This window comes from Trachypithecus francoisi, unplaced genomic scaffold (genome assembly GCF_009764315.1).
Source record: "Trachypithecus francoisi isolate TF-2019V2 unplaced genomic scaffold, Tfra_2.0 Contig01676, whole genome shotgun sequence".
Taxonomy (NCBI): domain Eukaryota; kingdom Metazoa; phylum Chordata; class Mammalia; order Primates; family Cercopithecidae; genus Trachypithecus; species Trachypithecus francoisi.
In genome coordinates, this window is record NW_022681448.1 from 1,882,044 (window position 1) to 1,901,373 (window position 19,330).

Genomic DNA, 19,330 nt, shown 5'->3' on the forward strand with positions numbered 1-19,330 from the left:
CGTCCCTCCCGGGCCTCCCGCGGCGCTGTGCGGAGCGCACTTGGCACTTGCTCCCAGGTGTGCAGCCAGCCCAGGCTCAGACTCGGGTCCGCACCGTTTCCTCGCCGCCCCCTCCCGAGGGAAACGGTCCTGATCCGTGTGTCCATGCTTTTTTTTCCTTTTTTTAAAGACAGGGTCTTGCTCTGTCTCCCAGGCTGGAGTGCAGTGGCCGGATCTCAGCTCACTGCAAGCTCCGCCTCCCGGGTTCCCGCCATTCTCCCACCTCAGCCTCCCGAGTAGCTGGGACTACAGGCGCCGCCACCTCGCCCGGCTAGTTTTTGTATTTTTTAGTAGAGACGGGGTTTCACCGGGTTAGCCAGGATGGTCTCGATCTCCTGACCTCGTGATCTGCCCGTCTCGGCCTCCCAAAGTGCTGGGATTACAGGCTTGAGCCACCGCGCCCGGCCTTTTTTTCTTTTTTTTAAGACAGGGTCTTGCTCTGTGGTCCAGGCTGGAGTGCAGTGGCGCCATCACGGCTCACTGCAGCCTGGAACTCCCAGGCTCAAGCCATCCTCCCACTCAGCCTCCCCACTAGCTGGGATTGCAGGCGTGGGCCACCGCGCCAGGACTTTTTTTGTTTGTTTGTTTGTTGCTGTTTTGAAGAGACGAGGTCTCCCTATGTTGCCCAGGATGCACTTGTGCCTTCTTACCACGGCCCCTCTCCTCTCGTCGGTGCCACTCGCGCACTGTCCCCAGGGTCCGGGCCGTCCTGGCCCGCAGTGAGCAAGGGACCCACAGGTTGCGGCCTGGGACTGTTAAACATTTCCTTCCACAGGCCGCGACTGTCTCCCCCAAACTGTCCCTCACGACAGGTGTTTGCACTTGCCTGCAATATGGGAAACTCCCCCCAATTTGTGTTTGGAGGAGCTGAGTTTTGAGTTCTGGGTGTGGAGCTCTGAAAGCTTTCCCAGCCCCCAGGCCGGCGGCTTGGTGTTATACTGTGTCCCTGGGAATCATCTCACATCTGGGTTCATAAAGCAGGAAGGCTGCAGGTGGGAAATGCGTTCCTTCTCAAGCACTGAAAATCAGACGCATTCCAGTGTTGCCAACAGTGTCACAGAGGCAGGTACAGCGGGCCCCTTACATAGAATTCCATGCGGGCCAGCTTCCCAAGAACCACAAACTCCAGCCTCCTAAAGCAAAGATCTCTTTCTCGCTCTCATGAAGCCCTATGGGGCTTGAGAGAACGCTGCTCAAGGGCGGACTTAACGAGACAGGAAGAAGGTGAACTTTTATATTATTTCTTCAGAACTCGCCGCAGGCATCGGCAATGCTTGAACCCTGTGTGTTTTCACTCTGGGGAAAGCCTGTGAGAGATGGGACCGCCCCTGCAGTGACTTCTCAAACTGCTTCTGTTAGGAAAAAAGGTCTTCCTCCTTACTATATCCAAGGTAACAAAAAGTGTGATTCTGAATACCTGCTTAGGGAGTCTGTCAATGAAAGCAACCCACTGCAGAACTAGTGGTTTAAACTTAAGGCCACTTTTATTATTTTAGAAAATGTTTACTTCCAGTTACAGTGTAATCCAGGAAAGACACTGTTATGGCACAGAAATTAAGTTTTAGTAAGAGTTTTGCAAATATATGAGCTAAATGAACATTTACACACCAAACAGCTTCAAATATGACATTTTCTGGAAACAGTTTGTTGCTTTGAGTGTTATTCAAATCCCTAACTTGTTTGCCTTGTTATGTTCTGTAATGTAAAGGGGAAAACATCTTTTGGGCAGTCAGAAACCTTAGAGTGAGTCAACCCAAGATTTGCACTGTAATATAAAATTAGGAAGAAAAGTGCCTTGCCTGACCTTAAATGTACAATGTCCGTTATGTTACATTAAAGGTTATGTAGGATATCCTCAATTTGTGGGAGTGGCAGGTGGTGATGGTGGCAGGACTCTACTCATCTTTGGAAAATGTATTTACTCTCTTAAATCATGCAATATTCTCTATAAGTATTTATTTTGGTGGAGATTCATGAATTAGTGTTACAAATATTAGACGTTCAAAAAATTCAGAAAAAAGGACTTTATTCAGTAATACAAAATAATTAAAGTGTTAATAATACTTTCTAAAAAGCCTAAAGTGAAAGGAGACCTAAACCCTGTTGGGTTAATTTTTTGTAAAGTAATGTTTAAATGATATTCATAGTTATTGTTCTAGGTATTGTTGTGTAGGAATTCTATGATCTATCCACTTACTTGTCCAGAGTCGAAGAAATCCAGGATAAATGAGAGAGATGCTGGCTTGCTATTTTTCTTTTGTAAATTTAAGGATTTCTTGGTGTCAATTCTATTAAAAAATACAAGAATAACTCAGTAAAAGTTTAAAAAGGAGAAAGTGAGTGATAATATAAGAAATAGTTTTAGAATTAAAAAATGAATTTTGGTACTGTAACTATAGTGATCTTTAACATTTTAGAAAAACAGGGATATAAGAAGTAATTGTATACAGCAGCTTAAAAACCATGTATGTAAATATAATACTCAAACGCTATAGGTACAGCATTTGAGTTTTAAAATAGGCTTAGAGATTTTTTAAAACTTTCTAATAAAGCAAGAGTAAAATAGTTTCAGTGAAATTTCCAGGCTAGAAAAAAAAAATGGTCTGGAATCTCGCCCACGGACAGAGGCAATTTCTATTTTTATTGCACGTTTCAATGTCTTAAAGGACTAGTTGAGTAGAGAACAATTTCACACTGCCCGAGAGAGAAAGACCCAGCCTTTAGAATCATGGATACCTCAAAGAGAAAAAGGATGTAAGACATGCTTTCATTTCTTACACGAACTGAAATCAGTATGCTAACCTGAAAAAACACCACAGGCACTGTTCTATTGCAAAACCTCACTTCTTTATTATAGATTAGTGATTTTCAAGTAGGTGAATCTAATTCCACACTCCTATCCACTCTAAATGGGCCTACTAGACTATGGTCAATTGTACAATACTGGCATTTCCATAAACATATTTTGACTAAATTCAATTTTAAAATGTAAAAACTAAATACAATTTGAGTTCTCATGCTCATCTCCAACCCCACTCAAAATCAAATTGTGGGTAAACAAGAAGCCTGTTACTGTTATGAACATTTATTATGGTAGAATTTAAAGAAGCAAGTATTCACATCCACTTGTACTTGAGCTGCACTTATATGCTCTTGGATGATTGCTATTGCATTTTCTAAAATGGCCAAAGCTTTTTATCAGAATGCTTCCCACACTAGGATCTTCTAGCAGCCTTTATCACTCACGAGAACTAAGTCCTGCTGCCCTAGGCCTATGGCATACACTGCACGTAATGAGTTAACTTCGGAGGGAAGTTATGTATCTAGAATGGCTGTAGTTATGCACCAGCCTGGTAAGAGGTGAGAAAGTCACTCACAGTTTTCCAAAGGGCTAACTTCTCTCTTTCTCAATCTGGTTGAGAAAGTCTGTGAGGAGATGTATGGAAAGGTTAGCATTTTTCAAGCCTAGGAGCCTGTCCAGTGAATCCTACAGCAAGCAGAATGTACTAATAAATTCTTTGTGTTTGACTGACACGAAAAACAAGTTGCATGCAGGAATCTGAGACTTGGAAATTGCATTCCTTTCATCAGATTGTTAGTGGAGCACCCTTTATGATAGAAAACAGAAAGTATGTTTGGAGTGTGGTCACAAATGCACCATCGAGAAGTTAATTTATAAAAAGAAATTATTAAATTGGTCTTGCTGAACAAGGGCTAACGATACTCAGTAGAAGTTGGAGGTGAAAAGTGGGAGTAGAAACAGGCTCAACATGACCATCATTCATTTTATAAACAAATGGTGACCAAGATACTACAGCCGTGTGTGCAGGACAGAAAATTCTGCTGTCTTCCAGCCATGCCCACACACATAAATAGCCTTCCCTGTCAGGACAGCTCTGGTGTGGAGGGAGAAGGGGGCATACAGCCTGCATGAGCACACGCCCTCCCCCAGGCAGGGATCCCCAGACACTTATATTATTTACACTGCAGAAAGCAAACAGGCTGTCCACAAAGAATGATTAGGAAGCTTGAAGTGTTTTTATTCTGTACTGTTTTTTTAAAGTGTCGACTGTCATAGATTCATCTGTATAAATACTTTTCCTGGCAACAGTAGTTCACTTTTCACTTCCCATTCAAAATCTTCAGAACTTCAAGTATTTGAATGCACTTAAAACTTTCCCCTGCTTTTGTTTTATATAATACATTCTCATTGTAATTAGGTGACTCATGAAGTTAAAGAATTTCTTTTAAAAGAAAGTTCAAAATCTTTACTAGTATGCATTAGGACAAATTAGCACTGTTTCTGCCACTAATCATTTTAACAGTATTTAGAGAAAGAAACACACTATTTTTCTTTCATTTTTCCTGAAAGAAAGTGGGAGAAAATAGGCATATCTGTACCATTCAAAGCACAAAATAATCATTTAGAAAATAAATACCTACGGCATACCCAACACACTTTTATGTCAATTTCCTCAACTGTTTAAAAACGGCCTCAGGTGTGGCTGCGTCTCCACCTGCCTTCTGCCAGCAACCTCTGGGGCCCTTGCCCACTGAGCCTGCCTCTGGAGGGTAACTGCTCTTTGTCACTTGTCATGAAGCCTGAAGCTTGATATCCTGGGCTTCACATGCAATTTCAGAAACAAATGACACTGCATAGACTTGCTGTAAATCTTTTTTTAGTGCAGTTTGGCAAATATCCCAAATGAAATTCAACTCTAAGTTAAAAGTATCAAACAGAGATAGAGCTAAGTGCCCCTGTGACTCTCTGGGCTGCCCAGAGGCTCTGGAGAGCTTAGGAATAGCAAACCCAATTGCCCTGGAGCTGAAGGGACTGCAGGATACCTGTTGCTTTATCACAACGGAACAGTTACCCCCAGAGACAGCCCTCAGCAACCAGACTTCTGGGCTGCTGTGAAGATCTTAAAGGCCCACAACCCTTGTCCCCCCAACCCCCAAACTCAGAAAGTGGGAGTTAGCCCCACTGCAACTCACAGTGCTAAGAACAGCAAGCATTGAACACGGAAACCTGATCTCTCCTCCATCGTCCACCTCCTGGGACGCCAGTCGCTCACTTTCAGGTTCTATCTGCTGGTGGGAAGTGCACTTTGGGTTTGGTTTCTAAGAAAAAGATCACTACACAGCTGTCTGGAGGCAGGCACCCGGGGCCTAGACGGCCAAGTCCTCCGGCCTGGCCCGCCCACTGCTGGCCCTGCTGGCCCGACCTGGGTCTCCGAGGAGCAAGGGCGGCTGGTGCATCTGAGCCGCGGTGGTCACGGCCTGCTCCTCCTCCTCCTCGGGGGTCCCCGCCAGGGCGCTCCCCTCCAGACTGCTGCCGCTGCCATCCAGCAGCAGGGGCGCCGCGCCAGCCTCAGCCTCGTGCGTGCGCGGGGTGGGGCTGGGGGCCGCGGGCGGGGGCGCCGCCGGGTGGGCCTCGAGCTCGTGGGGCTGCTGCTCGGCCGCCTGGCTGGCCCAGTGCTGCTCGGTCAGCAGCAGGTGGTGGCGGCCGCTGTAGAGCTGGGCGGACGGGCGCTTGCCGCGCGCCTCGGTCAGGGCCAGCAGTGTGAAGTCCGCGGTGGGTGGCGGGGCCCCGGGGTAGCCCACGGCGCGGGCCTGTCCCGCGGGCGCAGCCGCGTGCGCATAGTAGGGCGGGAACCCGATGGCCACGGCCGTGGGCCGGGAGCTGGGGGGCAGGGGCGGGGGATCGGCCGTGCCCAGCTGGGCCTCGGAGGCGTCCGGGCCGAGGCTGGTCACGCCCTCCTTCAGCTTCTTCCAGCCCAGGTGGTAGATCTCCAGCATGTTGAGCAGCAGGGATGCGCAGGCCACCGCCAGCATGAAGATGATGAAGATGGTCTTCTCCGTGGGCCTGGAGATGAAGCAGTCCACCGTGTTGGGGCAGGGCCAGCGGTCGCAACGGTACAGCGGCTTCAGCTCGAAGCCGTACAGAAAGTACTGGCCGGCGATGAAGCCCACCTCCAGCAGCGTCTTGAAGATGATGTTGAAGACGTAGGTTCGCAGCAGGGCCCCGGCCATGCGCACCCGGCCGCGCTCGTCCCGCGACGAGGGCTTGTCCTGCGGCGGCTCCTGGGGGCTGGGGCTGTCTCCCTTCGGGGGCTCCTCCTCCCGCCTCTCCTTCCTCTTCTCCTCCATGCGCACCAGGTGCAGCACGTGGCCCAGGTAGATGAGGGTGGGCGTGGACACGAAGATGATCTGCAGCGCCCAGAAGCGGATGTGGGAGATGGGGAAGGCCCGGTCGTAGCAGACGTTCTCGCAGCCCGGCTGCTGCGTGTTGCAGGTGAAGTCGGACTGCTCGTCGCCCCACACCTCCTCCGCCGCCGCCCCCAGCACCAGGATGCGGAAGATGAACAGCACGGTCAGCCAAACCTTGCCGATGACCGTGGAGTGCTCCTGTGCATTTTCCAAGAGTCTTCCCAGAAAGCTCCAGTCGCCCATCGCTTCAGATTCCTAACCTGTAAGAGGAAAACGCTCATGAACACCGGTCGGCAACGGCTGAGTGCCGGGGTTCGCGCCCCTGGGCGGCGGCGGCGGCCCCGATGGTACTGAGATGAGATGGGCCGATGGGCAGCTTCTCCACAGCGCAGGCATCGCAGCTCCCCAGGACCCGGAGGAGCAGGCACTACACAAGTGCAAGCGTCCATGAGGAACCACAGGTTAAACTCTTGATTTCAGAGAGGAGGAAGCCAGAGCCAGAAGAGAAAATGTCCCCCGCTGGCCTCCAGGCTGCCCAAATCCTCGCCCTGAGGCTGACCCTAGGGGAGCTCCGGCCTCTGCGCCCGCTTGGGCCAATTCTGAATCATGACCTTTCTGTTCTGGTGGGATTACAGCAACCTTTTCTCAAACTGCTGCCATCCCCATGCCCATGCCACCTTCAGAACTTCTGCCAAGTTAATCTGATACCTCTTCTACTATTTGCTTTTTCTGTCTTCACATCAACTCTTTACGCTTAAATTTATCTAAACTAGGAAAGTTTACATTACTACTGTCAGTGGAAAACTGGCACTAATATCTTCAAGGGATGGTAGCTTTAAGAGTAAATACATTCCAACTCAGTCAGCTGTATTTTGGAAATAAGGAAATAAAGGCTTACTCCCCCTTTTCAAAAAAGAAGAAATTCCTTGATGACAAGGAAGTTGATACATTCTATGGGACATTGCTTGCTTGAGCTCTGGGTGTGAGCTCTCTTTGTTGCGAAGAGGAAGAGGAGGAGTACTGGAGAGGTGTTAAACAGACTAGTATCAAACCAGACCCCTCTCCAAGGCCACTATTAGAGTAGAAACAGAATTGATAAGGGAACAATCTTCTCACACAGGATTCAGCATCAACTGACAACCACCTGAAATCACCTCACCTGCCCGAGTGCCCACATCGGATTCTAGGCAGACCTGGAGGGGTGGTGGATGGGGGCAGAGGACGCCCTTGGGGTGAACTGAGCTTGAGGATCCGGCCAGGACCAGGGGCCAGCTCAGCAGAGCCGGGCCTTCAGTGGCTGTCACCCAACAGCACTCATGGGTACCCAGGATGTCTGGGGGTGGAAACAGCATGTCCAGCGTCAGTCAGGGTGCAAGTGAGTGGAGCCCAGCCAGTGTGGGAGATGGCATGGATCCTCGGTCTTCTGGGTCAGAGTGCCCATGGGTGCTGGGCAGGGCTCACCAGCCACACCTGCCCCAGAGGTGTGACTCCAACGAAGGCAGCCCAAGGTGGGAGGTGGTACCAGCTGCAGGCCCAGCCCCAGGCCCAACTCAGCAAGTGTTAGGTAAACATGCCCAGGCAGGCAGCTTCCACTCTCTGAGCCTGTGTACAACAGGCACCACGGTCATCCACAGGGATGGAGGGAGGTGAGACTGCCGGCCTGCGGAGAAAGCGGCAGTGCCCGCAGACACAGGGGACGAAGATGAGATGGCACCCCGTGTTGCTGCTGCCCCAACAGGCTGGATGCTGGGAATGGAAACAGAAAGACAGCTCCATGCTTTGCAGTGAGGAAAGCAGTCTCAGCTGTGTGGACACAGTCTCTAGTGGAACCAAAGAAAACATTTGTCATTTTCGATTTTAAAATATTTCAGGCTGGGCGCGGTGGCTCACACCTGTAATCCCAGCACCTTGGGAGGCTAAGGCAGAAGGATCACTTGAGGTCAGGAGTTTGAGAAAGTCTGGCCCACGTGGTGAAACCTCATCTCTACTAATAATACATAAATTAGCAAGGCATGGGGGGGTGCGCCTGTAGTCCCAGCTACTTGGGAGGCTGAGGGCAGGAGAACCTGGAAGGCAGAGGCTGCAGTGGGCCGAGATCACGCCACTGTACTCCAGCCTGGGTGACAGAGCAAGAGTCTGTCTCAAACAAAAAAATTTTTTTTAAATATTAATTTTTATGAATTGGTTCAAAGGCAAATAAACAAAAGAAAACTCTACTCACTAACAATCTAAAGAAACAGACGAATGTTAACTCTCCCTCAGAATAAACTCCCAGCGTTTTGCTTGGGCCCCTGGAGCTCTTAGACAAAGCTGACTATTCACGCATCCTCCCAGTCTCTCATCTCCTATTGTGGCTGGCATCTTTTCTTGTGTTCTAAGGAGGAGGATGTTTTACTTTAGAAACTTAATTACTGCACTTGAAACCACCCAGTCACCGCCATGAAAGACGTCTGGGAATTTCCTGCTTCTCCTCCAAGCGTCCCTCTGGGCTGGGACCAGGCCCCCAGTGGCATCTATGCCCCTACCTGCCCAGGCGTCTGGGTAGACACTGCACAGGACAAAACCATGACAGCATGCAAGACCCATCGGGACCTGGGCCCAGATACGCTGAAGCCTGAAACTCCACCTTTGGCCTCGCACATGCTGTTTCTCCAACCTAAAGCCCCGGTCCATCAGGCCACTGCCTGCTGACCTGCCCCTTGCCCCCACAGTCCCCTCAGGGGTGGCCACCTCAGGCCTACACCGGTGCCCTGGGTTCTCTCTCCCCCTTGCCACGCCCTGATTTAATGGCTGTCACCTCCTCCCAACACCTCCTCCCCACCCCGCTCCAGCAGGTTCTCTCCATCCTCCCCCAGCTCCACCTGCCAAGCTCTGCTGGGCGAGAGCAGCCTCTGGGCTCTAAAGAACACCTGCCCCCTGTGTCCTTCCCCTAGGCCTGGCTCTGAGGGCAGGGCTGGCATGGGCATCCTTTCCTGTTCCCTGTCTACAGGCGGAGCAGCGGGGTGATGTGCTTTCCAGAGCTCATTCCCCTTCCAGCAGCCTCACACATGCTCCAGCAGTTCTTGCTAAATAGCAGTCTACACGAGCTGCTGGGACAGGGGTCTGGCTGGCTCCCAACACAGGGCTGATGGCACAGAGCACCATGAGGGAGGGGCCTGCTGCCCGTCACAGACTGGACAATGCTGCTGGCCTTTCCCTGTGGGGCCAGTGGAGGCAAAATGTTCTGCTGTGTTTGGGGTGACCTCACAGGAAAGAACTGTCCCACCCCAAATGCCCATCGTGCACCTGCTGAGAAACACGGGGCAAAATAACTACTTATTCAGTTGGTAAACCAGACAATAGGATGGGGAAGCTGACCGCAGCGGCTCAGCCTGTTCCAGATCCTTCAGGCCCAGGGGCTGCAAAACACTCTAATATATGCCCTTGGAAGAGACTTGCGATCTCGGAGTGCAATCTACAAGAACAATGACCAGCCACCAGCCAGAGCCTTGCTTGTGCCCCATCGGGGCCAAGGCTGCGTCCCAGAGACAGGACAACAGATTGTGTCCCGAACAGGAGCGTCCAGCATTCAGACACTGAGTGTGGTAGCACATCAGGGATCTGTGTGGATCTTTCTGGAAAAGCATGAGCGACATGAACCTAACAATACCTTTGACCTCTAATTCTACTTCCAGGACATCCTACTGAGGAAATAATCAGAGACTTGGATAAACATGTGTGTATGGCGTATTGTGATGTTACCCATAAGGAATGACTGGAAACAGAAATGGCTGGCAGAGGATGAACAGTTACCTGAGCAGTGCTGGCTGGCCATGGCTGACACCGTGCTCTGGCCAACCCAGCTCCTGCTCCCATCCTTCTCTCCCTCGCCTGACTCTAATGTGACTGGGAAGGGAAATGTTTGCTTCTTCATCCTCCCTTGTGGCTGGAGGTGAATAGAAAAGGCAGTTCTGTCCGGTGAGGTGTCAGATGTCTGCTGGGGAACATCTGGGAAAGCTTTGGTTTTCTAAGAAAAGGGCAGGCGGTACTGTGTGGTCCCTTCCCTTCCTTTTCCACGTACAGACGTGATGCTGGAGCTGGGCAGCCGCCTGGCAAGCATGAATCAATACGCGTGGGGGGTTGGTTAGGAGAGTCCTAGGGCACCTGCTGTGAACCGTGGAACTGCCCAGCCAGCCCTGTCAGCCACCTCCAGATTTCTGTGAGGGGAAAATCTTATTTGTTCAAATTAGGTTTCCTGTTGCTTGCAAGTGAAAAAGAATTCCCAACTGATACACTATCTTAAATGCTTCATGAAATAAAGCCTGGTAAAAATGAAAAGCTATGGTTCATTTATAACTACTAAAATATAGTTTTAGTTTACTAAATAAAGGAGCCATTAGATGTAATTTTTCAGAACACTAATGACATGAAACATTACTGATGCTATGATAAATGACAAAAGCTTTGGACAACACAACTGTCTGATACCAGCTATTTTATACACTCTCTTACGTGGACACAGAAAAAGGAAAAATAATACTGAAATGTTAACAGTGGCGCTTCTGAGAAGGGGGTGATTTTTCTTTTCACAGTTCTCTGCATTTTCTATGACAACATATCACATTGCTCATCATAAAAGATGAATGACCATGGCTTTCATTTTTCGAAGTTGTAGTTTTTGAAAAAGTCAGCTGACTCCTTTTTCATTGTTCTTTCATTGTGGTTTCTACTCCGTTCATTGCTTTAATCATGTCTGCAGTAAGCACACAAACAAATACAATACACTTTGCACGCGTCGCCCAATGTCAGAGGATAATGACTGTGGGATCACTGAGAGTTTACAGTGGATTCCATCCTCCTGCCTGGCAATCTCCCACATCAGGCACAGTGTTTGGAGAAAGCAGTTTCCCCAACAGACTCTAAGCGAGCAAGGGCAAGGGTGTCCATGTCCCTGCCACTCATCTGAGCCTCACGACTACACTTCACAGTTTGGGTTCTGTTTTGTAAGACACATGCATGAATAAATGAAAATTTAACCAGCAGACAGACAATCTATCTGGGAGACTGACACCTGGATCCTGATCAGACCTGTGTGGAAGCCTCCTCGGCAATGCGACATTCACCTGGCCACCATCAGACTTTACTTGGCTCTGGATGACATGCAGAAGCTCTGGAGGCGTTTTACCAACACCATGTTTTTTTGGGTTTTTTTTTTGGTGTTTTTTGTTGTTGTTGTTAGAGACAGAGTCTCACTGTTGCCCAGGCTAAGGTGCAGTGGCACGGATCATCGCTCACTGTAGCCTCAAATTCCCTGGGCTCAGGTGATTCTCCCACCTCAGCCTACCAAGTAGCTGGGACTATAGGCATGTACCACCACGTGGGGCTAATCTTAACTTTTTTTTTGTAGAGACGCGGTCTTGCGATATTGCCCAGGCTGGTCTGGAACTCCTGGCCTCAAGTGATCCGCCCACCTTGGCCTCCTAAAGTGCTGGGGTTACAGGTGTGAGCCACGGTGCCCAGCCTGGTATCACTTTATAATCATATTCCTAATATCATTAGATAGTGAAATCAGCAGAGACTTGCACATGTGTCACAGAAAGGCTCTCCTGTGCTAAGTACAGACAGAGGATGAGAGAAGGTATGCCAGGACTGACGGAGGGTGAGGTCAGGCAAGGCGCTGTTGAGCCACATCTCCTGAGCACCGCCGGGCAGAGGAAAACACGGGCTTTCGTTCATCACCCACGGGGAGGGCCCCGGTGTGATCGCTTAACCTTGCAAGGTGCATGCGACCTAATGACAGAATACCGCAGCCCACGTTATTAAGCCCTTTTAAGAGAACTGACCTAAGAACTGGGGGTTCCATAGTCCTGGCTTGCAGGGTGTTTACGATCTCCCATGACACGGCCCTTCATCTTTTCGGTTTTGTCTCAGTGAAAACTTTGATTCTTAACTGTCTGAATAACAAACAGGTCTTATGTTTCAAAGTTTATGTCGCTGCTTTCTTAGTCTTTGAAAAGTTACCCTTTCCTTTCAACCGTTAAATTGTTTTCCCCTTGGCCTTCAAGAGCCATTGCATTTTCCCTCAGATAAATCAATGGCTATTTACTCAGTGACAGTCTTGCTCTCAATTCTGGGCCACAGGTTTTGTTGGCCACACAAGAAGTTTAAGGAATGATCTCGGTGCAGGAGCTCACACCTGTAATCTCTGCACTTTGGGAGGCCAAGCAGGAGGATCTCCTGAGACCAGGAGTTCATAGGCAGCCTGGGCAACACGGTGAGACTTCCTCTCTACAAAAAAGTTAACTGAGTGTGGTGGTGCATGCCTATAGTCCCAGCTACTCAGGGGGCTGTGGTTGGAGGATCAGTTGAGCCAGGGAAGTTGAGGCTGTAGTGAGCCGTGATTGTGCCACTGCGTTCCAGTCTGGGTGACAGAGCAAGACGCTGTCTCTTAAAAAAAGAGAAAGAAATAGTTTAAGGAATAGGCTCTATCTTAAAAATCTATTTGTGGAGATGGGAAAATTCAGTAAATTAGGGAGCTACATAATATATACATGCAAGGAGATTTCAGAGAAAAGGGATATTCATATTAAACTAAAATGGGCAGGCAGAGAAAAGTGGGATTTCAGCTGGGATTAGGAGTTTGTGGTTTTGGATAAGAGGTGGGAGAAGAGAATGCATTTCCAGAAGACAGCAACGTTTCCATGGAAGTGGGAACAGGAGTTGTGGGTTGGAAGCAGTGATTTTATTTTATTTTATTTTATTTTTAATTTTTTTTTTTTGAGACGGAGTCTCGCTCTGTCGCCGGGGCTGGAGTGCAGTGGCCGGATCTCAGCTCACTGCAAGCTCCACCTCCCGGGTTCACATCATTCTCCTGCCTCAGCCTCCTGAGTAGCTGGAACTACAGGCGCCCGCCACCTCGCCCGGCTAGTTTTTTGTATTTTTAGTAGAGACGGGGTTTCACCGGGTTAGGCAGGATGGTCTCGATCTCCTGACCTTGTGATCCACCCGTCTCGGCCTGCCAAAGCGCTGGGATTACAGGCTTGAACCACCGCGCCCGGCCTTAATTTTCAATATGGTGTTATGAGAGGGAGTCAGGTATGGTACAAATTACACCTTTTGGCTGTGGCTGCATTCCAGAGTCTTAACTAAAACTTGGCTTGGTGGTGATCAGCTCCTCTGCAGGTGCCCTGCCCGTGTGTGCTCACCCTCTGGATGCCGTTGGACCCCTGGGCTCTATCATCACCCCTGTTTTCTCCTCCCCTGCCCTTCAGTGATCTCAATCCAGCCCCAGGGTCCACTTAGTGACAACTCCCAGATGTGCGCCTCCAGCCTCCACACTCGCACATCTCAGGCATTTTAAACTTAACGTGTCCCAGGCAATTCATGATCTCCATGTTCTTCCCCAAACCTGGGCCTCCTCTGGTCTCCCCATCTTGGTAAAAGGCAGTTCCATTCCTCCAGTTCCGAGCACCATTGCTGGTGCCCTCCCCACACCAGGCCAGGGGAATGCCTGTGGGTACCACTTTCAGGCATATGCAGGCCGGGCCTTTTCTCATACCTCGACTGCTCACATCATGTCTCTGGACTGTGGCCCAGCCTCCTTGCTGGATGCTGTGCATTTGCCCCTGCCCCCATAGACTGTCCTAGGGCAGCCCTGTGAGCATGGCCACAGGGCCATGCTCTGTTTCGTCCCTCCAGCACTTTCCCATCGCACTGAAGTGAGACATCAGACTAATGTCTTTTTTCTTAGGGGGTAGGAGGGAAGACTTGATTACAAATTTAATTTCATTAACTGTTACTAACATATGTAGGTTTACTAAGTCAAATTTGGTCACTTATATTTTTTAGAAAATTTTCCACTTTGTATTTCAAATTTGTTGACATAAAATTATTCATGGCATTTTCTTATGATTTTGAAGCTCTATAGTGTTTGTAGTCAAATTCCTTTGTTTGGTTCCAAATATTGTTTATTTGGGGATTTAAAAATATTTAGTCTTGCTAGGTTATCTTTTGTTACTGAACCAACTTTGATATGCTTTTAAAAATGACAGGTTATTTTATTTTCTCCCTTGTCCTATTTTGTATGCCATATTCATAATATATAGAATATATCTATAGGAGTCCTATAGATCTTTTCAATAGATAATGTAGATTTTAGTATTTGTTGGCATTACTATAAAATATACATATACAATTTAAGAGTATCCTTTATCTCAAAGTTATGTGGTTATTGTAGAGTTCCAGGAGTTTCCATCTCTAATTTACATGGAGAGATACATGGGTTCTTTTCTTTTCTTTTTTTTTCTTTTTTTTTTTTGAGACGGAGTCTTGCTCTGTCGCCGAGGCTGGAGTGCAGTGGCCGGATCTCAGCTCACTGCAAGCTCCGCCTTCCAGGTTCACGCCATTCTCCTGCCTCAGCCTCCCCAGTAGCTGGGACTACAGACGCCACCACCTCGCCCGGCTAGTTTTTTGTATTTTTTTTAGTAGAGAGGGGGTTTCACCGGGTAAGCCAGGATGGTCTCGATCTCCTGACCTAGTGATCTGCCCGTCTCGGCCTCCCAAAGTGCTGGGATTACAGGCTTGAGCCACTGCACCTGGCCCTGGGTTCTATTCTTAATGTTTCAAAAATCTAATGCTGTTGTTGCAGGAAACATTACTCTCATCCAGAGCCAACTGATTTAGGAATATTATAAATTTAATTTTTTAACTTCTTTAATAGTTCTAAGGCATTGCTAGGATTATACATTTTTATATTTTAAATGTGCTTATTTACGAAATAAGAATGTATGGAAAGCATGTACAACAGTGTCTGCCATTTATGTATTATTATCTTATTTTCTCTTTCATGTGGGGATTTAAATCTTTTATGCATACCTGAAAAGTCATATGCTCTTAAACCTTTATTTGGCTAAGGTAAATATGGTGAAAAACTTTCATTTCTAGTCAAAGGGAGGAACTAATCTTTTTTTACCTTTTATAACTTAAAATCTTAGTGAAAGTATTTTATTTTATTTATTTTATTTCAGACAGTCTCACTGCACTCCCAGGCTGGAGTGCAGTGGCATGATCTTGGTTCACTGCAACCTCTGCCTCCTGGGTTCAAGCAATTCTTGGGCCTCATCTCCCAAGTAGCTGGGATTACAGGCATGTGCCACCACAACTACCTAATTTTTGTATTTTTGATAGAAAACACAAAAATATTTCTGGTTTCACCATGTTGGCCAGATTGGTCTTGAACTCCTGACCTCAGGCGATCTGTGCACCCTGGCCTCCCACAGTGCTGGGATCATAGGCATGAGCCACGAAGCCTGGCCATAGTGAGAGCTATTTTTAAACTGGAAGTAATTAAAACAACTGTGTTAATTTAAAAACAATTGTCTTCAATATCTATACTCGAGACTGGCCAAATTAAAAATATACTATTTATCTACAGTCTTTCTTCTTGAAATACTTGAATAAAATAAATATTCCCCCTAGAAATCAGCACTAAAGCAACATTTCCACAAGGAGGCCTAACATTAAGCTAGAAAATTAACAGCTGGTTTAGTTTCAATTCAGTTGACAGGCAAATGTAAAGAGTTGCAGGGTAATTAGAAACACTGTCTGCCAAGACTGTTCACGCCCCACTGGGTTTCCTTTCAACCCTCCAGAGACCTCCCAGCTCCATCTCCCAGTGGAACCCTCTGGTTTCTTCTGCTAATTACTAAAGGGCATTGTAAGTTTTAATAACTTCTGTGAACCACTTAATTCCACTGAAATTATTTTCTTATCCAAACATTTTATTTAGACATTTCAGTGATGTGTTAATGTATTTCCTTCAATGTTTTAGTCCTCAAAGTTTTAAAAATTGAATAATGAAAAAAAGTGACTTCCTTAAAGTAAAATCGAATTTACCAGTACCCCACTTTCTGAGGGGTGGCTTGGGGCAAGGGTAATAGAGAAAATTACAGGGGTGCTGCAGCATCGCAGCGATCAGAACAGGCTTTTGTCATGTCTAAAACACAAGTCGTGACGTCTCAATAGAAGACCAAACACTGATCTCATAAACACAGTGCCATCAGTTAAAAGGCAATTTCGTCATATAAATCCAAATGACATCACTGAGGACAGTAAAAATAATTAAGATCCAGTCCTTACTCTCAGGAGATTTAATTGCAATCTATGAGAGAGGCAGACTAGCAAAAAACAGATCAAAATATAAGTACTACATAGTACTGGGGAATAGCTACCATCCAGCGGAGGGAGGAAGAAGGCACGGTGGTAGGCCCCTGTAGTCCCAACTACTCGGGAGGCTGCAGTGAGCTGAGATTGCACCACTGCACTCCAGCCTGGGTGACAGATCGAGACTCCAGCCTGGTTGACAGAGCGCGACTCCATCTCAAAAAAAAAAGGCCGGGCGCGGAGGCTCACGCCTGTAATCCCAGCACTTTGGAAGGCCGAGGGGGGCGGATCACGAGGTCAGGAGATCGAGACCATGCTGGCTAACACGGTGAAACTCTGTCTCTACTAAACAAACAAACAAACAAAAAAAATTAACTGGGCCTGGTGGCGGCGCCTGTTGTCCCAGCTACTCGGGAGGCTGAGGCAGGAGAAGGGGGTGAACCTGGGAGGCGGAGCTTGCAGGGAGCCGAGATCGCGCCCCTGCACTTCAGCCTGAGCTGAGCGACAGAGACTCCGTCTCAAAACAAACAAACAAACAAAGGCTGCGATAAACATATATGTTTCGTTTCACGTGTGTAGTGTGTAGACGTTATTTTAGCTAAGAGAAATGAATATAAGTTAAAATGTAAGTAACATTCAAGAAAATTGGGTCAAAAATATTTTCCTTATTGGCAAAAAATTTTGTTACCCATCATTCTTTTAAGACAGCTTTCAGCCAGTTAACAGTTCCTGGTTAAGAAACAGTTTTGTCTGATTTGTTGGAGTAGTACAGTTCTGTGAATTAATTTCCACTACAGCAACACGTGCATTGCCCTTATGAGATGCTTATCTCAACATGAACCAAACTGCTGAGCAGGTGGAATCTCTGTCAAACTAGCTGATGTTTACTTTGCGCACAGTGATATTTGGAAAATAAATCCCTCTTTTTTCCTCTTTAATCTTTTAATGTTTGTCTTGCAATATATGTCATAGCACATGGATGGACCGCCAGTGAAGTGATGCACAGATCATAAATCACCACGGTTTTGAATTCCTGGGTGATGAGAGCCGTAATTCGCTTGTCAGCTGTTGGTATAGAACCATTTTTAAACGGCATGTTTTGGAGACATCTTGATAAAATAAAAACTGGAGTTCTAAAGTCGCAGTCACATATTCACGAGCCGAGAACTCTACACGGTAGGATGAATTTTGCTCACTCGTTTGGAGCCGGCAACAAAGCAAACGCAGCCGCGTCACTGCCATTTGTTTTCTCAAGTCTCCTACGAGAAGGGGCTCGGGCGGGGCTTTTCCACTCCTCTGCAAATTCTTTATACTTGAACACGTCATAACAAACATATAGGTCAAGACATTTGGTCGTGGCATTAATAGCTACAGTGTTTCTTAAAAATAAAAAGTTTTAAAAGTTTCTGAAAAGAATGTAGGCGAGCCAAGCTCGTTTCTAAACGATCCCAACACGACTTTGGGGAGCAGGGCGATGCTGAATGCCCGCGGACGGCTGGGTGCGCGGCGCTCGCTGGCGCGGTGACATCTGCTGCGAGTTTTCTAGCATTTCAGTATCGCTAGGAGCCCTGCAGCCTGACGCTCCGGGACAGCCCGGCTTCCTCCACCCGAGGGGCAAACCACCCGGGAAAACAACTAAAACTCGGCCTTGGACTGTCCATCACGGGAAGCCAAACCAGGCGCAGCTCTCCAGACCTCCAGGAGCAAAGGAGCAGGAGGATCAATTATTCCAAAAGTTTCTCACAAATTTCCCGAGCTCCCCACAACTTTCCAAAGAATCCTAAAAGAATCCCACGGGGCTGGGAGCCGCACACGTGCTTCCCAGCTCTGCAGTCCCAGCCCGCCCGGCTCGCCCGGGAGCTCCGCTGCGCCGCCGACCCGCCCGTCCCCGCCCCGCGCTACCCTCAGCCCCTGCGCCCGGCCTCCGGGGCGCCCGGCCCGCCTTACCCCGCTCTGCCGCGGCGGCGACCCGGGCGCCTTCCTCCCGAGCACGGCTCCCGGCCTCTCTGAAAAGAATTCCTTTCACACGTGCGGTGCCGCTTCACGCGTGCGCCCCGCGCCAGGGTCCGGCCTCCCCGCCCTGGTCGCCATCCCTGCAGCCCCAGTGTGCGCTGCGCTCAGCGCCCCCAGCCGCAGCCCAGGCCGCCGCGCCACGCCCCCGCCGCCTCCAAACGGCCCCGCCCCGCGCGCCTCCCGGCGCGCACCCCGACGGCCCCCGCACCCCGACCCTGCACCCCGACCCTGCACGCGCAGCCACCGCACTCCCCCGCGGCCCCATTCCGCACCTTAGCCCGCGCGCACGCTCAAGCCCAGCGCCTGCATCCCCGCCCCGCACCTGCGCCGGCGCTCCAGGTGTGGACGCGGGGCTCTTCCCTGCCGCCCACACATTCCGGGGCACGCCGGCGCGGGACGCGAGGGGAGAGCCGAGGGCTCTTGGGGCCGTCCCGACCCGCTTGGCCGGCGCCCACCGCACGCAGATGCTCCAGCCCGCGCCCCGCTCGCGCCTGTCCCGGGCTCCGCAGGCCCCGCGAGGCAGCTGCTCTCCGGGGCTCCCAGAGCCGGGGGCGCGTGGGCATCGGGCCCTAGGTCTCGACCGTCTGCAGCCGCCGGGGGACGCGGGTCCCGGACGGCTGGCGCGGGGAGGGGGCCACCGCGCAGGGAGTCCCCGCGGAAGCGCCGCCGGGCACAGCGTGGGTGCTGTCGGGGAGCGGCGCCGCGGCGGGCGGGAGGCTATAAATAGCGGCCGCGGTCCGGCTTCGGGTCAGACACACTTAATGGAGCCGGCAGGCGCAGGGATGCTTGTTTTTTAAACAGAACTTGTTTCAATGCGCTCGAGACTTGGCCCGGCCTGAGGTGACCAGGAAGGTGTCCCCGCGGGTCCCTCGTCCATCTGGTCCTGGAGATGCCAGGGCGAGGCCTAACTTGTTTGCTGGCGCGCAGC

The 19,330-nt window shown here is 49.4% G+C and overlaps 1 protein-coding gene across 1 annotated transcript; it reads right to left on the minus strand.

The window, feature by feature from the left end:
* Positions 1-1,504: 1,504 nt before the first annotated feature.
* Positions 1,505-18,499, minus strand: GJA3 (gap junction protein alpha 3). Its single transcript, XM_033197346.1, has 2 exons — positions 18,337-18,499; positions 1,505-6,509 (listed from the first exon to the last, which is right to left on the minus strand). The coding sequence occupies exon 2, from the start codon at positions 6,490-6,492 to the stop codon at positions 5,209-5,211; it is 1,284 nt and encodes a 427-aa protein (XP_033053237.1). The 5' UTR covers positions 6,493-6,509; positions 18,337-18,499; the 3' UTR covers positions 1,505-5,208.
* Positions 18,500-19,330: the final 831 nt, after the last annotated feature.